This window comes from Syngnathoides biaculeatus, chromosome 9 (genome assembly GCF_019802595.1).
Source record: "Syngnathoides biaculeatus isolate LvHL_M chromosome 9, ASM1980259v1, whole genome shotgun sequence".
NCBI lineage: Eukaryota > Metazoa > Chordata > Actinopteri > Syngnathiformes > Syngnathidae > Syngnathoides > Syngnathoides biaculeatus.
In genome coordinates this window covers 13867541-13885048 of record NC_084648.1, presented here as the reverse complement: position 1 = coordinate 13885048, position 17508 = coordinate 13867541, and the positions used below count along the sequence as shown (strand labels likewise).

At 42.6% G+C, this 17508-nt stretch overlaps 1 protein-coding gene across 7 annotated transcripts in view; it reads left to right on the top strand.

The window, feature by feature from the left end:
• rnf24 (ring finger protein 24) overlaps positions 1–17508 on the top strand; it is a 67484-nt gene that overhangs the window by 34732 nt on the left and 15244 nt on the right. For 3 of the 7 annotated variants that reach the window (XM_061828752.1, XM_061828754.1, XM_061828755.1), the window contains exons 3-6: positions 3334–3376; positions 6499–6540; positions 10460–10539; positions 13227–13286. In XM_061828752.1, the coding sequence (XP_061684736.1) occupies positions 3334–3376; positions 6499–6540; positions 10460–10539; positions 13227–13286 (225 nt within the window). Of the gene's footprint in view, positions 1–3333; positions 3377–6498; positions 6541–10459; positions 10540–12344; positions 13650–17508 lie in introns of those variants that run through there. The other 4 variants (XR_009796295.1, XR_009796294.1, XM_061828756.1 and 1 more) reach the window with 2 other exon arrangements.

The window sequence follows — 17508 nt, the reverse complement described above, 5'->3', positions numbered from 1 at the left end:
GTGTTCAACATTAAGGTAGCAGACTTATGAAAAGCTGCGGTTTTTCTAAATACACAACATGTAAATCTGTGTTTTATCCTGAACGAGGAGTGGCAAAAAAACAGCCTGAAGCAAGCACTTGCCCTGCTTTTTGCAGAATTGTTTAATCTCTGCCAAACTGCTGCTTCCTGTGGAGCAAATTGAGTTTGCTGCCACCATCTTGCGCTAATATTTGCTGCCAACGCAAGACAAAAAATAGCCATCATAGACAAGTCGTGTCACTCCTAATTGGAGGCACCGCTGTACTTGGCAGTCTTACATTTATGTGTTCACGTCTTATGTCGAAAAGTTGAATTAATTTACTCAAACCATCCTTTTTACATGTGTTGAAAATCACAGGAATGCCCTACAGCTGGTCGTGTCAAACTGGTTTTTGTCGCAAGCCACATTGGAGTTCTGGTTTCCCTCATCGGGCCGTTATGACTGTGGAACCGTAAAAATCTTTGATTGCCTCATCACATTTCAAAACTACTTTTGAAATCAGACATGAAGTGGAATATGTTTTTGGAATGCTTACAATTCCAGAGTGTTATCATGAATGATATGACAATTTGAAATTTTGGTACAGATTTGAACAAAAATCACAGAAGTTAATATGCAAGATTTAGCTTCGCGGGCCACATAAAATCACACGGCGGGCCAGATGTGGCCCCCGGGCCTTGGGTTTGACACCTGTGCCCTACAGTATCTTGCAGCACAAAGAGTAAGTTGGTATCGTGCTCCCATTGTAATTTTACCCCAAAGTGGTACAACATGGCTTTGATGCAGTACCATGATTTCATTAAAAAAATATCTAATTTGTTTTTAAATTGGGGGAAAAAAAGATCATTTTTGCTCATTTAAAGGCGTCTAAAGATGCAGTCTCCCAAAGTTATCATCTTTGTACTGATGCACTAAAGAATCTTTGTTTAACGTAGAGACTTTCCGAGTATTGCTATTTTTATGGCATATTTTGTTACTGTTGCTGTGGCCAAATCTTTGCTACATGACTATTTTGACTGATAATCAGAATCAGCTTTACGGGCCAAGTATTTAAACAACTCACAAGGAATTTGTCTCCGGTTGTTGGAGCCATCCGAGTGTTGGGTATGACGGCAGAACCTTTCATTTTTAACACGCCATTGTGCAAAGCATACAGTTGAAATGCTCATTAGAGTGATAGTCCAGCGCAATGACCATTGCTCAAAAGAGGTATCAGGACTTCAAGGATCGTATACAGTTTAAATTGACTAGTCATGCGATAGTCTGGGACCACGTTGATTATGTAACTGTTGCAGATACTCCTCAGTCGAGGAGTTGCGCTGACGCTTCTCAGGTACGAGACGTTCCGTAGACATTCAATCAGCGGTCTTGTGTAGATTTAACGCATTTGTTGTTGTTCTTCTTCCCCCAGAATTCCACTCGCACAAGTCAGTGTGTGCCAGCCAACAAGGTTTTGTCAGTCAATGTTATACTGCACCTGGTTGTGGCATATGCAGTACTTAATATAGTCGCAATATATCCTGCAGTTTGGTAGCGCAAGTGATGCAACTGCCAAACCAGTACGTGTTTTGAATATATAGCCATGTTTCACCAAGCAGTACTACTCAGATCCGCATACCGCCCTGAAGTGAATTTAATTGAGAAACAAAATGTGTCATAGAGTGCTACCCATCAATTAATTCAACAAAAACATGAAATCAATAAAGTCGGCAGTGTAGTACATCCAGAAATTTGTATTCTTCCTATTACAGTGCATGTGATAATTCGCTGTTAGCCAGTCAGTGAACAGGAGTCTTGTCTCATTCCACCCTTTGGATTGGTCACAAAAACAGAAATCTATAATAATACAAATATGCACCGGACGCATATACCGTCATTTCCGGACTATAGACTGCACCTGATAAGCCTCACCCAGTACATTTTTAAAGGAAAAAGCATTTTGTATACACACAAGCTGCACCTGATTAAAAGCCGCATGTGCCCAGATTGAAACGTGAGATATTTACAAAGGAAGACGGCACAGAGAAAGTTTTCAAAGTTATAATAATATACCTTAGCTTTTCGTTCCAAACAGTGCCTGTGACACGGCAGCAACACGCTAGCACAGCGCTAACAGGGCCGTTTAAAAAAAAAAAAAAAAAAAAAAACATACCGGTAAAAGTCACTTCCTCTGGACATATATTCCACTCGAGTGCCCCCTTGCGGTCGTTCGGAAAAAATGCAGAAATTAACCGCATCGCCACATAAGCCACAGGGTTGAAAGCATGTGAAAAAAGTCGTGGCTTATAGGCCAGAAATTATGGTATATAAAGCCTTATCAATTGTTTTGGTCTATGGGGAAAAAAAATGAACAGAACAAAGTTCAATTTGGTGCTTGGTGGAAATGAACCTCCATTTGTTCCAGGTAAAATTTGCATCTAGCAGCTCATTGGCATGTCACCTTCAAGCGCGTCCTTGGCCCTAGGGAGTCTCTGCATCTTTACCTGCTGACCACTTTTTTTTATTATTATTATTATTTCAAAATGTCAGTTTCTCTCCTAGACTGTGCTGCTTGTTTTACAGATCCCTCTCACTCTGCTGCGAGAGGTTAAGGTTACTTGTAACGGAGGTAAATCTTACAAACCTAAGAATTTTCTCTTATCTCTCTCGCTCATCCCTCCCCCTTGTCCTCCATGTTTGTTGTCCCTCTGGTAGCCTAGATGCCCCCTTTAAGTGCTGTGCCTGTTCTGTCATCACCCCGATGATTTTACCCGGCAATGCTTCTGAACATTTCCATCGAGCGTTTCGTACAAAACTGTGGGTTCTTCCCCTTATGTTTACATGAGTTCTGATTTTACGGTGTTTCTCGTATGTGTAAGGAAAAGACTGCTACTTGTATCTGCTCGAAGTGCATTTTCTGAGCACAAATGGAAGACAATAGAGTTAGGGTTTTACTTCGCCTGTAATTGGTTAATCTAGTGCCAGTGATTCAGTGATGAGTCTCCTCACCTCAAATGCGGTCATGTAGGGCAAAGCCAACACAAACAACCAACCCCGACCGCTCCTCTCATGGTTGTGAGATCTCGCGCAAAAAAAAATGTAGCACTGTTCTAATTGCCTTTATATTTCGCTATTAAATGTTATCCCAGTAGCACATTTCGAATTGGTCTCATGAGGCAAGTATTTGTCAAGGCGAAGATATTAAAGTATGTTTTTTTTTTTCCTGTTCTTTTTCCCCCATCAGGATCTCTGAATGAACTTTGTAATAGTGATGTTAAAGAACGTGGTGGCAACCCGCTAATCGGAAAGATGTTTGTCTTTACGTGTCTCCAGGTTACGGCAACAGGCGCACAAAGAACTCTACGCGTACAAACAAGTAAGCTTTGAGGTTCCTTCTAAACACTACACACAGCGACTGTATCGTGAACATAAAACCAGAATACCGTAATTTCTCGAAAATAATGTGCAAATGTTTCCAAAAATATTTTGAAAAAGTTAATAGAGCGCATTATATTTAGGTATGGATGAAAAGTAAAAAAATACAATCACGTATCGTTATATACAGATACATAGAGTGGTTAAAAAAAAAACAAAAAAAGGTATACATATACATTTCACTATATTCTGTCTTATGTTACACATTTATATTTATTACGGTAATGTGCGCCCCCCCCCCAACCTGAACTCTTATGACCTCCTCGGGGATCTTGCATTTTACGATCGTTAGCGTAGCATGTTTGTTGCTACTGCACCAAAGATCAGAAACGACTGCCAGTGAGTTTTTTTTTAACTTAAACCATGACCAAAAAAAAAAAAATGTCGACGACAACGGCTAGTTGTGCAGCTGAGAAAATGTCATGAGAAATGTCATCACTCGGGCCGATGACGCCGCCAACCCGGAAGTTGCGCCGCAGTCGGAAATAACGATAGCTCGGCTCAATGGCGCAGAGTGAGTATCAGAACAACGTGAGCCGTAGCTTTCCTATGGCGTCAGGTCGGGCGAGAGGCTGCGCTGCGGAACCAAAACTTTTGGGATTCAAAAACTGTTTCCCCACAAACGCCATGGATGGCACAGAGGATGTCATGCTGCGGGAGCCAAAATAGGATCACTGTTGATGAATTCAAGAGGCACCAGAACTGGACCAAGTCACCAAAGGTAGCTACGATGGATATTTTCCAGATTGGAGATGAGTCAGATGTTGCTTTTGAAGTCTTGGTCAAGGATGTGTAATATAGAGGATAAACTGCACTATGAACAAATGTTTTATGTAGAAATATTTATATATAACAGTGTTAAATATTTAAGACTGATATATGTTATCAATAGTATTAATAAAACGTTATGCCATCATTGAGCATTTATTTTATTTGGTTGAGGGATTCTGTTCTGACAATTTCAGGGACCAGGACAAGCGTGTCCTGTGGCCTGTCCTGACATTATATTACAGCTACATCAGCACGTTATTGATGAATTATTATTAATGATTGTTGTACAGACAGTTTTTTTGAAAAACAATACAAGTACAAACCTAACAAAATATAAATCCATATATTTTGAGCATATGCGTAGCAGCAAATTGGTGGTGCGCATTGTACATTGGTAGAAGGGTTTTCCTGATTTTTAGGTCAACTTTGGGGGTGCGCATTATACTTCAGGGCGCATTATACTCGAGAAATTTACGGTAGTTCTCAGTAGAGTTGATACAAAACAGAATAAAAGAAGCGTATTTGTGTGTCTGACCAAACTGTGGAAAGCGAGAGGCTGTGGACCTAAAAGCGACGGCTCAATTGGAGTAGAATCTGTTGGCAAATGGTGAGAAAGCGGTGGAGACTCCCATATTTACAACAAGGTTTTGTACTTCAGAGAGCCGCTGAAGTACAAAAGCTTCTTGTAAAACCATCTGCTGTTAGCGCCGATGGTTTTGGAATATTTGGGAGAGTGCAACAGGGATAAATTGGAGTTGGAAGCAATGGAATTAGAAGTATTAGTGGAAGAAACAAACATGACTGAGTCGCGAAGAAATGAAATTCATCGCTCCCATGATTGTTTGGGAAGCCAGCAACCGCATGAAATTCTGCTTAGTCTGATTTAGCCTGTTTCAGAATTGGATGTATCTGCCAATGTTGCATAACGTTGCGCCTAAAACCTGGGACAGGAAAATCTGCACTGGGAGAGGTCAGCGCCTGACAACTGCTGCAGTCCGCTGAAATGAACCAGATGCTCGGAACTGCGGGCTTGAAAGGAGTCTTGTCAAAGGTTCTGGCTCCAAGTCAGTTTGAGGATCATCCAGAAGGTCCAAAATTTTGGGTTGCTAACGACACAATATGTCAAAATTTATTTTGGTTTCCGGCCTTTTAAAAAAAAAAAAAATGTAAACATAAGCGAAATGAGTCTTAGATGCAGTATCAAAATTAGCAAGAGCATTCATCCATCCATTTTCCAAGCCGCTTATCCCCACAAGGGTCGTGAGAGTTCTGGAGCCAACATCGGGCATAAGGCAGACGACACCCTAAGTAAGTCGCAGGGCACAAGTTCCAAAATCAGGCATCACAATTCGCCAGAGGCTTCCACAGCTTCCACGTTTGTTAGCATGAGCAATCAATATTGCAAATCTTTAGTAAATGAGGTGTCTGTACGGTGGCCTCACAGTTTTGAGGTCCCGGGTTCGATACCGGACGCACATGTGTGGAGTTTGTATGTTCTGCCCGTGCCTGCGTGGCTTTTCTCTGGGCACTCCGGTTTCTTCCCACTTCCCAAAAGCATGCAACATTAATTGGACACTCTAAATTGTCCCTAGGTGTGATTGTGAGTGTGTTTGATGTGCCCTGCGATTGTCTGGCAACCAGTCCAGGGCGTACCCTGCCTCCTGCCCGTTGACAGTTGAGATAGGCTCCAGCCTTCTCCGCGACCCGTGTGAGGATAAGCGGCTAAGAAAATGGATGGATGGACGGTAAATGAGGCCCATAGTGTCTTGTAGACTGCCAGTTAACTCTTGCTTCAACATAAAATGTCATCATCAGCTCCTTAAGCGACGGTCGTGTTAATTGACTTCTTCCTGGTTCACCGTCCTGTGGGCACGCTTCGGTGGTGGGTCGAAGTCGACCTGCAAATTTCCAGGTTTCGACGTAGAATCAGAGGTGGATCACAGTCAGAATGTGGCCTAACCATAACCCTAGAATGACGTAAGATGTTTATGATGGATGGTTTAAAGTTTTGAGTTTAGTTTCATTTCCTGGACTGCCGTCAAAAAAAAAAATATTAAAAATTTTTTTTTTTTTGCAATATGCTGCTAACCAACATGGAAACGGTGATCAAAAGGGCACCTCTTGCTTGGGTGAATTTGGGAAAAACAAGTTCTACTAGAGTTGGCTCAATTATTGACATAAACTTTGTCCCTCGCTATTGAGCCTTTATTAGATGACCTGCCTTTTTTTTTTTTTTTTTTTTATACAAGGCTACGGGGACTAATGTTTGTCTTTCTTTGATATACTTTCCAGGTTATTCAGAAGGAAAAGGTGAAAGAGTTAAATTTGCATGAGGTGAGTTCTCGTCTGTCTTGTTCATGTTTTCTTATAACAACGCCAGACTATCATAAGCTATCTTGCATGAAACAAAAAAACATCTTTTCATGTCACAAGCTCACACCATGTGCTGAGATCTTAGATAATTTTTAAAAAGAAGCCACGGGACGGGCTGTATTCTGATAGAAGTGAGTAGCAGGTCTGACGGTGGCGCAGTTGGAAAGCATTGGCCTCACCGTTCTGAAGACCTGGGTTCAATCCCGGCCCGCAAGCAACATTAACTGGACACTCTCAATTGCCCGTAGGTGCAATTGTGAGTGCGGCTGTTTGTCTCGATGTGCCCTGCGATTGGCTGGCAACCGGTTCAGAGTGTACCCCGCCTCCTGCCCCTTGACAGCTGGGATAGGCTCCAGCATTCCCGCGACCCTCGTGAGGATAAGCGGCTGAGAAAATGGATGGATTTATAATGAGATTATAAGAAGAAGAAAAAGAAGCTGTGCTCTTAATCGTATACTGCAGAGGTGTCAAACTAATTTTTGTCGCGGGCGACATTGTAGTTGGGGTTCCCCTCAGAGGGCCGTTTTAAACCATAAAAATCGTTTATCCCCCAATCATATTGACACCCGAAATTTATCAATTACCTTTGGAATCAGAAATCAAGGGTAATGAGTTTTTCAACTATTGTTGATGTTCGGTAACTTGTAATACCTCCACATTGTAATTTATGATATGACAATTTGAAATTTTGGTACAGATTTGAACAAGAATCACGGAAGTCGACATACATGATTTGCCGTTGCGGGCCACATAAAATCATGTGGCGGGCCGGATCTGGCCCCCGGGCCATGAGTTTGACACCTGTGGTATAGTGAGTTGCATAACGCTGTCATTCGACACTCGTACGGGCCTAATATTGACCTCACGCAGATAAAAATGAGTTAAAAAAATGGACTTTGTGTCATTAGCAACGTTGCTGTTGTAAATTACAGCATACAAATGTTTTGTTGTGACAAACCGTTTATTCATGAATATCAGACAAGTGCATCTTCCCTTCAGTGCTGCACTGACCACAGTTATAAAACCATGATCTATGACACCGTGTTCCCACAAGTGCCGCAGTTTATTCGCTTAATTGCACACGGGTCGAAATACTATGAAACGGAATTCGTGGTACGTTTCAGTATTTGTCGAGTGCAACTGCACTCCAACGCAGGCGAGAGGCAACTGCAACGGAACTTGTCAGTCAAGACGCAGCGCCCTATTTTCAGGACTGTCATAAATGCGGCGCGGCCGGCGGCTCACCTGTAAATATCTTGTTACAATGTAAGCACACGGGGGCGGCTTTTACACAGGTGCGGCTGATGTATGTACCAAATGGTATTTCCTTTACAGATGTACTGGGTGAGCCTTATAATCAGGCGCTCTCTGTAGGCCGGAAATTACGCTATTTAGAATAGAAGTTGCAATTTCTGGAAATGCGATGTTGAGCGGCGCTAAGAATGCCACCCCTTCAAGCATTTCGTGTTCTTCTGCATTTGGGAATTGTTGATCTATATTCAAAGTCTTGTTGTGTTTAGCTGTCACAACGAGCTCCGGGCGTTTCTTGTTTGTTATCGCAAACACAAAGGAGGCGCTTGACAGTGACATGTGAGTCACCTCAGCGGGAGATCCAACAACCTTAGACAAGCAAGTGGCACACACGCTCGCGCTGGACGACCTACTTTTGGGAACCGCACTCGGGACGTGCGTCGTCAATAGAGCGATTGTATTGTTTTCCCCCCATTCATTTTAATGTTCGCGCATTTCTTAAAACAGTTACTCGAGATTACTCCAAGACACTGAAGCATTCACGTCGTGCAATATGTCATAAAAGCCCACTCATAAAGCCCCCGTATCACTTCCATCACAATAATCCGTGACAAGACCCTCTTGTGTGACTGCCGATTCCGCTTCAGGATACATAAAATGTGATCACCACCACCATAAAAGAATAATTCATATCTCCCACCTTGAAGGCGACCGCAAACGTTAGACATCAATATGACTGACGCAGTATAAATAATAACCTCCTTATTTTATGACATTTCCACTTACTGTTGGTGTAGTGATGAGATATCCGTATTAGAGCTGCATGTAGTGATTATTTTAATAATTGATTACCAGTCATCTTGTTTTTTTTCCTTTAATTAGATTTTTAAAAATCGTTATAAATTTCCTTCCATTCCTTTATGGTTTAAACAGTACATTATTTCTAATTGTAGAAAATGGACAAACAGAAGTGGATTATGGTTTGTTTTCTTTACAAATGTCAATTTTCTAACCCTAACACAAATGTAATCAGTATACTTTTGTGCAGGTCGACAGAAATCTGAGAATATTTACTGTTGAGAGGCTGAAATTCTGACAACTTGGACAATTTTAAATTAAATCTTCAAATGATTAATCGATTAATTGTTGCCCTTGTGGTCACAATACATTTTTCGTCCCAATCAATAAGAATAAATTCATTCTACTTTAGTGAGATGAAACCTAAGGGTTACATGATGAACACGTCAAAATATTGAAGCCATAATTCATAAATTAATACAATCATATCAAAATTATGTTGTACAACTGAAGAGTACACAGATTTTTTTTTTTTTTTCATCCTATCACATGTGTACACTGCAATAACTGTGCCGTGGTAATATTCCTGACATAATTTACAAAATATGGAAATTCAAACAAATTGTGCTCGAAGTGAACTTCTATAGGTTAGCAGCTCTTCAGTCATAGCCATAAATGCAATTTTACTATTAACTGGCAGAATAGCGGCACGGTGGCTCAGCTGGAAAGCGTTGGCCTCACATTTCTGAGGTCCCCGGTTCGATCCCGGCCCCGCTTGTGTTGGGTTTGCATGTTCTCCTCGTGCCTAAGTGTGTTTTCTCCGGGCGCTCCGGTTTCTTCCCACATCCCAAAAACATTAACAACATTAATTGGACACTCTAAATTGCCCAAAGGTGTGATTGTAAGTGCGCCTGTTTGTCTCCGTGTGCCCTCTGATCGGATGGCAACCAGTTCAGGGTGTCCGTTGACAGCTGCGATAGGCTCCAGCACTCCCCGTGACCCTTGTGAGGATAAGCGGCTAGGAAAACTAATGGATGGACTGGCATCATGATGTATTCCGGTTTTCCGGCTTTCGTTCTTCAACCTTGTTTTTTTTTTTTTTTTTTTTTTTTTTTTCGGGTCAAGAATTTTGATTTCAGTTTATCACAAATTTTGAGATCATTCCAATGTGAAATATCTGCAGGGAAAAGTAATTCATTCCTTCGTAATGTTTACAATTGTTCAACAAGCCTCCTGCTTTGTAATGTAAATAGATCTGGTCTAGTCCGGTTTTGTACGTTTAAAAACGTATTAAATTGAGTCCAGCTCAACAACAACAATAACATGTGGTCCGACTAAATCTATGTTGCACGTTGTCTCTTGGCACTTGAATCTATTCATTCAATCTGTCGATATCAGAATATCATTTGAACCGCACAAAGGAATATCAAGAATTGAGCGGAGAGTCAAACGTATTCTTGCCTCAAAAACAAAAGCTGGCTTTCGTCTTTGGACTGCGGAGGTGCAGTTTTTAGTGCGCTGCTGGATGAAGAGTTCTTTCGACAGAAGGACCCAAAAAGAGAAGAAGTGAGTCGTGACTGATTTCACAGAGCGTAAAATACCGCGGGGGGGGGGGGGCCCGACGAGGTGCAAAGAGAGCTTTTATTGTCGTGTGAAGATATTTTAGTCACAAATTGGACACGGCGGTGACCTCGTTCACGAACAGCGTGAGCCTCCGATCCGTCCCGTCTGTTTACATTTGCCCTCGAGACGGTTTCTTTCCGAAAAAGCCGCGCGGTGGCCTCCGGAAAAAAGCTACGTCTCGAAAAACATTCTCTGTGCTCTGTTGCAGATATGCGCGGTGTGCTTGGAGGAGTTCAAACAGAAAGACGAGCTGGGGATTTGTCCGTGCAAACACGCCTTTCACAGGAAGTAAGTGCCAAGTTGCTTTGTTGCTTTATTTCTTCTTTTTTTTTTTTTTTTTTCCTCGGGGAAGGACACGTGGATCTATGCACTTCGGGGATAATGTCGGAGAACGCCCCAAAAAGGAATGAACTCGCTTGCTTTGGGGAGGGGAGGGGGGTGATTAAGTGGGTCCTTCCTGGTGAATAATTAATTTCTCCTGCAAACTATAACTTGAACTGATAAATGCGTACTTGCGCGGCACCGATCCCCGACCACTTGACCGAGCTAACTTTGCCCCACATTTCTACATGCAAATACACAACCTGCGCCCTTTCAACGGAGTTGTGCGTATCAGCGTGACAACCTCCCTTGGCCTAGTTTCCTCCCCCCTTGCTTTGAAAGTGATCGCCGCTTACTGTAAGCGTGTGTGTGTGTGTTTGATTCTAAATTAGCGCCAGACTGTCAACAAACTTGATGAGACTTCAGTGAACATGATCTTAACGAGTGTGTTTTGCTTTTCTTTTCTTTTTTTATTTGACCTGTGACGTTCGCTTGATTTTGGAATGTGGGAGGAAAACACAGTACCCAGAGGACACCCACTCAGTCACAAATTGAGACAGGGGCTCGAGCCAAGATTAGAATCCAGGACCTCAAAACTGATGGCGTAGTGGTACACACGGCTGCCTTTGGTGCGGGCAGCGTGTGATCGATTCCCGCTGAGTGATGGTGTCGATATCTGCCCCCCGACTGACCGGCGACCGCTTCAGGGTGTAGTCCGCCTTTCGCTCGAAGCTAGCTTGGATAAGCTCCAGCTTTCCCGCAACCCTTGTGAGGATAAGTAGCTTGGATAATGACACATACTATTAAGTCAGTCACTGATGGTGGAGTGGTACACACGCCTGCCTTTGGTGCGGGCACCGTGGGATCGATTCCCGCTCAGTGATGGTGTTGATATCTGCCCTGCGACTGACTGGCGACCAGTTTAGGGTGTAGTCCGCTTTTTGCCTGAAGCTAGCTGGGATAGGCTTCAGCTCTCCTGTGACCCGTGTGAGGATAAGCAGCTTGGATAATGACACTTATTACTAAGTGAGTCACTGATGGTGTCGTGGTACACACGCCTGCCTTTAGTGCAGGCAGTGTGGGGTCGATTCCCGCCCAGTGATGGTGAGAAGCTCGGTCATCTATGAGGTGCTCGACTGCTCCTCCGCATTGAGAAGGAGCCACACGAGGTGGCTGGGGCATCTGATTCAGATGCCTCCCGGACGCCTCCCCGGCGAGGTGTTCCGGGCACGTCCCACCGTAAAGAGACCCCGAGGACGACCCAGGACACGCTAGAGAGTCTATGTCTCTCGACTGGCTCGGGAAAGCCTCGGGATCTCTCCGGAAGACCTGGAAGAAGTGGCTGGGGAAAGGGAAGTCTGGGTATATCCCTGCTGAAGCTATTTCCCCCGTGACCCGACCTGGAAAATCGTAGATAATGGATGGATGGATGGATGGATGGATGGATGAATGGATTGATGGATGGAAGCACACTGTCTCTAACAACGAGCCGCTGCTTAGTCTACATCTAATTCCTAGTTTACCTGACACCCCCCCCCCCCGCTCTTAAAGGGGTACACTCATAATTCCAAACACAACACACCAGTCGCAACTTTATATCTGCGGGCATGAGTGACCACACCTGTACATTTTTCAAATGTGAGTGACAGGAGTCCTCGCGGAGGTCTCCACCTGCCCTTCGCAGCGGCCTCGTCCTTCTCTGTACTCTCTTTGATCGTCACGGTTAAAACGGAGTCTCCGTGACGCTCTTCTCCCTCTCCCCTCGTTCTCAGATGCCTCATCAAGTGGCTGGAGGTGAGGAAAGTGTGCCCGCTGTGCAACATGCCCGTCTTACAGCTCGCCCAGCAGGCCGGCACCACGGAAGCTCCCGCGCCAACCCAGCAGCCTCTGCCGGGCGTGGAGAACCTGGTCTAGCCGACCTGAAGCCAACGCGACGGTGACACTTACACGTATAAGTGCACACACCCGCACCAATAAGTACAGACGAGCAGTCGGCTGTAAAGGTTCAATGATTTTGGACTCTGCGGACCCGCCTGGTGGGGAAAAGACGTGCTTATCTTTTCATCGACTGGATTAACCTTTTTTCTCTTTGCGGACATGGAAAGAACGTTGATGCGGTTGACAACCAAAGCACTTTTTCTGTGGACACCGGCTGAACAGGAGAGCAAGAGCTACAATACACGTTCTTTTTTTTCATATTTTATTATTATTTAATAAGCACTTTACAAGAAGACAAAACCTTATTGCTTCCATTTGTGGTCGCGATGGTATATTTTATATCGGATTTTTGACCATGACTTCCGTGTTCACTTTGAAGTCTCGCGGGTTTTCATTTTTAATTGGTGAACTTCAATTAGAATCATAAATCTGAAAGGGGGAGAAAGTAATATGTTTTTGTGAAATGTCTGCAAGGCTTCAAAACTTTTCATTTTTTTTCCACACACTTTGAAGGAAGCTCAAAAGAGACTTGAATTCATTGATTTTTAAGTGACAGGATTACACGTGCCGACCTCCATGTGAAGTGCCATCTTCTTATTAGTCTTTGCCCATTTATTATTTTTATTATCATGCAACTGTTTTAATAGTTTTGTATTATTTTGGCAGTCTTGAGAAGTGTTACACTAATAAATAAACGACCATGTTTCCTCATCTAGTGGCTGTGCGGCAGAGGTGGAGGGGGTGTGTGCTAATTTCTCAACTGCACAGAGTACAAGGTATCTATAAAAATATAAGAAAGTATTAAATTTTTCATATATCATCGCTGTTGTACAGTATACACTCGCGTTACAAATTGCAATTTTTCAAGAACTTTGAACAAAAAAAATAATAAAAAGCCTTCTTCCTTGCGTTAACATGAGGCATAGTTGAAGTTGGTATTATACATGATATTGATATAATTTATACTTCCACATGAACATCCATCACAACACCACCCCAAAATCATCATCAATCGCTAATTTAATTCTCTTCATAGAAAAAAAAAAGCACTAACTAGGCTATTAAAAACGCTTCTCAAGAGAGTTATGTTATTCATGTTTTCAACACTTTAATAAATCAGTTAATTTTTCATAAAAAAACTAAAAGTGCTAACTTGGCTGTTATTGATAACGCTTCTCAAGAGAGTTAAGTTATTCATATTTTCAATACTTTAAATCAGTTGAGAATTTTTCAAAATGGCAGACGACGCAGGCACAGATGATGAATATCGATTTGTGGAAAAATGAGGAATTGACAATTTTTGACGGCCAACAGCGAAGATATACATAATTGTCTGAGGTGTGATGTTAATTTAATCATGAATGAATTTGGGGATTGCGTCAACAGAGCAGATGCCACAATTTGAGGAAATATGGTATGTTTTGATGAAGGACTCATCATAATGTCTAAATATGAGATAAGTTTTATTTAACTCCTGAAGTAAACTTCCCAAACTGCAGCAACAAGAGTTCACATATTATGAATACTTAAAAATCAGTATTTGGGAGTCTCCGAGGCTTTAAAAAAATGTTACAAACACGAATGACACTTAATGTCTTTCATTCACCTAAATGTGTTACAAAAAAAAGTACTAAAAATGCATTTTATTTGTATTTATTTTTTTGTTTTTGTGATGCTAACTTGGTACATAAGCGCCTAGTAAGGCTGTCACACCCCCCCCCCCCCCCATGCTGCTCACTGGATGTAATGAAGCAGCATTTCCATTCAGACACACGACAGACGCGTCCTTCTCGAGCTTTCGCTTCTCGCTCGGTTTCTGTTTGATACTTTTTTTTTTTTTTTTTTGTTCCCACCACTGGGCCCCGCTTTTTGTTCTGGGGGTTATTTGTGCCCCCCCACCCCCTCATCCACCAGTTGTGAGCTGCTCCCGTGAAAAGTGCTGATCACTTCGGTGAGCCCCAGTTTAAAAAAAAAAAAAAGTAAAGGCGCAATCGGTAAAATCCCAAAAAGTGACATACAAACCCTAACATTTTTTAAAATAAACACGCATATTTGAATCTAATATTAAAACATTATAATTGAAATATAAAACGGGATTACAATTCAGATTGATTACAAAATGCATCTGGTTGCATCTGGAATTTATTTCATTGTGGAATGGAACTGAGAAAATGACAAATTGTGCCATTACCAACATACACATAACGATACGATTATGCATATTATAACGAGTTATTGCATACGACGTGGCGGCACGGTGGCTCAGCTGGTAACACGTTTTCAATCCCGGACCCACCTGTGTGGAGTTTGCATGTCCTCCCCGTGCCTGCGTGGGTTTCCTCCTGGCACTCCGGTTTCCTCCCGCATCCCCAAAAAATGCAACATTAATTGCAGACTCTAAATTGCCCATAGGTGTGATTGCGAGTGCGGTTGTTTGTCTCGATGTGCCCTGCGATTGGCTGGCGACCGGTTCAGGGTGTACCCAGCCTCCTGCCCGTTGACAGCTGGGATTGGCTCCAGCATTCCCTGCGACCCTTGTGAGGATAAGCGGGTAAGAAAATGGATGGATGGATGGATGCATACAAGTTGCCATCATCTCACAACTTCGCCGCACACTGAACAACACTGGGAACAAGTTACTTTCTTCTTTGTAGCTTAGGATCAAGTTTCCCCTCGTGAACATGAAACAAAAAATGAATTTGCTGAGAATTTATGTGCCTGATTGATCAATAGTATCGCCTCCAACATTTTACATGGTCCCCTAAAAATGTCCCCATGGCCCATTTTGGCGATCGAACCACACTTTGGTCAACACAAAACGGCAATACTGAGGAAACAAAATGAGCAACAAATTGGCAGTTTTTGTGATGCTGTGTGCTTTTTATCATTTCTTTTATTTTATCATTCGACAAATGTTATGAAGGAATGCTCCTTCAAATTTGATTTGGTGGTACAGTGTGCGTCGTTCACCGCTAACTACACGATTCTTACGTCTGTGAATGTATCCTACTCGGTTCGATGTTAACTGTGTGTACTGATTATCACCACTGTAACATGTTCACATTGGTACTGTGCTTATGCCACAAAATTACCTTTTTAAAAGGTGTACACGCATTTTTTTTTTTTTTTGTGTTAAGAGACATCACACACCACAAAGAAAAAGCCAATTTTTTTTCCCGACTCTGTGGTGGTCTGCGGTGTACTAGAAATGACTAACACAGCTCACCGCACATGACGATATCTCCTCCGATAATCGCGAGTCTCCTCCCGCAAACCAGATGGTTGTTCTAGTACCCGGGCTGACCCGTGAGGGGGAGCGTGGTGCCGCGTGGCATCCCAACGGATGAAAAGTACAAACGAAGAAGAAATCAAAGACGCTAGGCTTGACTTTGACTCGAGGAGTTGCTATCATATATTGAACATGTTTACCGTTTACGATTGTCGGTCCAATAATTTTCTGAACAACGTCGGGAAGAATTGTTTTTTTTTTATCACACCTTTTTACCACTCAGGATAAATTTAGACATGCAGTGAAGAAAATAAGTATTTGACCACCCTGCCACTGTGAGAGAGATCATCTAAAAAGAAAAATCCAGATTTCACAATGTATGATTTTTTTTTTTTTTTTTTTAACGATTTATTTTTGTGATACAGCTGCAAATAAGTATTCAAACTCCTGAGATAACCAATGTTAATAATTGGAGCAATTACAGAGGTCAAACATTTCCTGTAGTTGTTCACCAGGTTTGCACACACTGCAGGAGGGATTTTGGCTCACTCCTCCACACAGATCTTCTCTCGATCAGACGGGTTTCTGGGCTGTCGCTGAGAAACACGGACTTTCAGCTCCTTCCAAAGATTTTCTATTGGGTTTAGGTCTGTAGACTGGCTAGCCCACGCCAGAACCTTGGTATGCTTCTTAGGGAGCCACTCCTTGGTTTTCCTGGCTGTGTGCTTTGGGTTATTGTCATGTTGAAAGACCCAGCCACGACCCATCTTGAGGGAAAGAGGTTGTTCCCCAAAATCTCAAAATACATGGCCGCGGTCATCCTCTCCTGAATACAGTGCAGTCGTCCTGTCCCATGTGCAGCAAAACACCCCCGGAGCACTATTCTACCACCCCCATGCTTCACAGTTGGGACGGTGTTCTTGTGGAACTCATCATTCGTCTTCCTCCAAACACGGTTAGTGAAATTATGACCAAAAAGTTCCATTTTGGTCTCATCTGACCACAAAATTTTCTCTCATGACAATTTTGTCTCTGGTGTCTTTGGACAGCTCTTTGGTCTCTGCCATGTTACAAGTTTGAGTCTTACTGCTTGTATGGGGTGGACAGGTGTCTTTATGCATCTGATTCAGGATAATACATAATAGAGTGGAGGTGGACTTTTAAAGGCGGACTAACGGGTCTTTGAGGGTCAGAATTCCAACTGATAGACGGGTGTTCAAATACTTATTTTTTACACTGTATTTGTTCATTTTAAAGAGAGTGGGAGGAAATTGCTCACATTAAGTTGATAATCAGGATGTGTTTAGGCCACTTTATGATGACTATTTCCTGAGCAGATACTAAAGGACCATCCGACTGCCGGGCCTTTGGACCAGAAGGGACAAATACTTGTAATGCTCAAAATGGGCCCAGTTGTCAGTATGTGTGCACCCTGCTTTAAGCGATCACTTCCTGCCATTTCTCGTAAACGCCACAAATTTTCTAATTCCAATGGGAGTGCTAGAGGATTGGAAAAAAAAAAACATATTTGCACTTCTTTTTCTTTTTTTTTTTTTTTTTTTTTTTAAGTTTGAACAAAAGAGCAAAGCGATGTAGCCGTGGATACTGGAGGAGTGTTACGGATCTTGGTCTGAAACTCGGAATTCAGCCTGAGGGGAGTCAAAATCACTTTCATTTGAATCTTGGTGAATTCGTCAAGGACAAACAACTCCCTTTATTCCTCCGTAGCTTTGTTGTTTCTCCCCCCTCCCCCCCCCCACTCAGAAAAT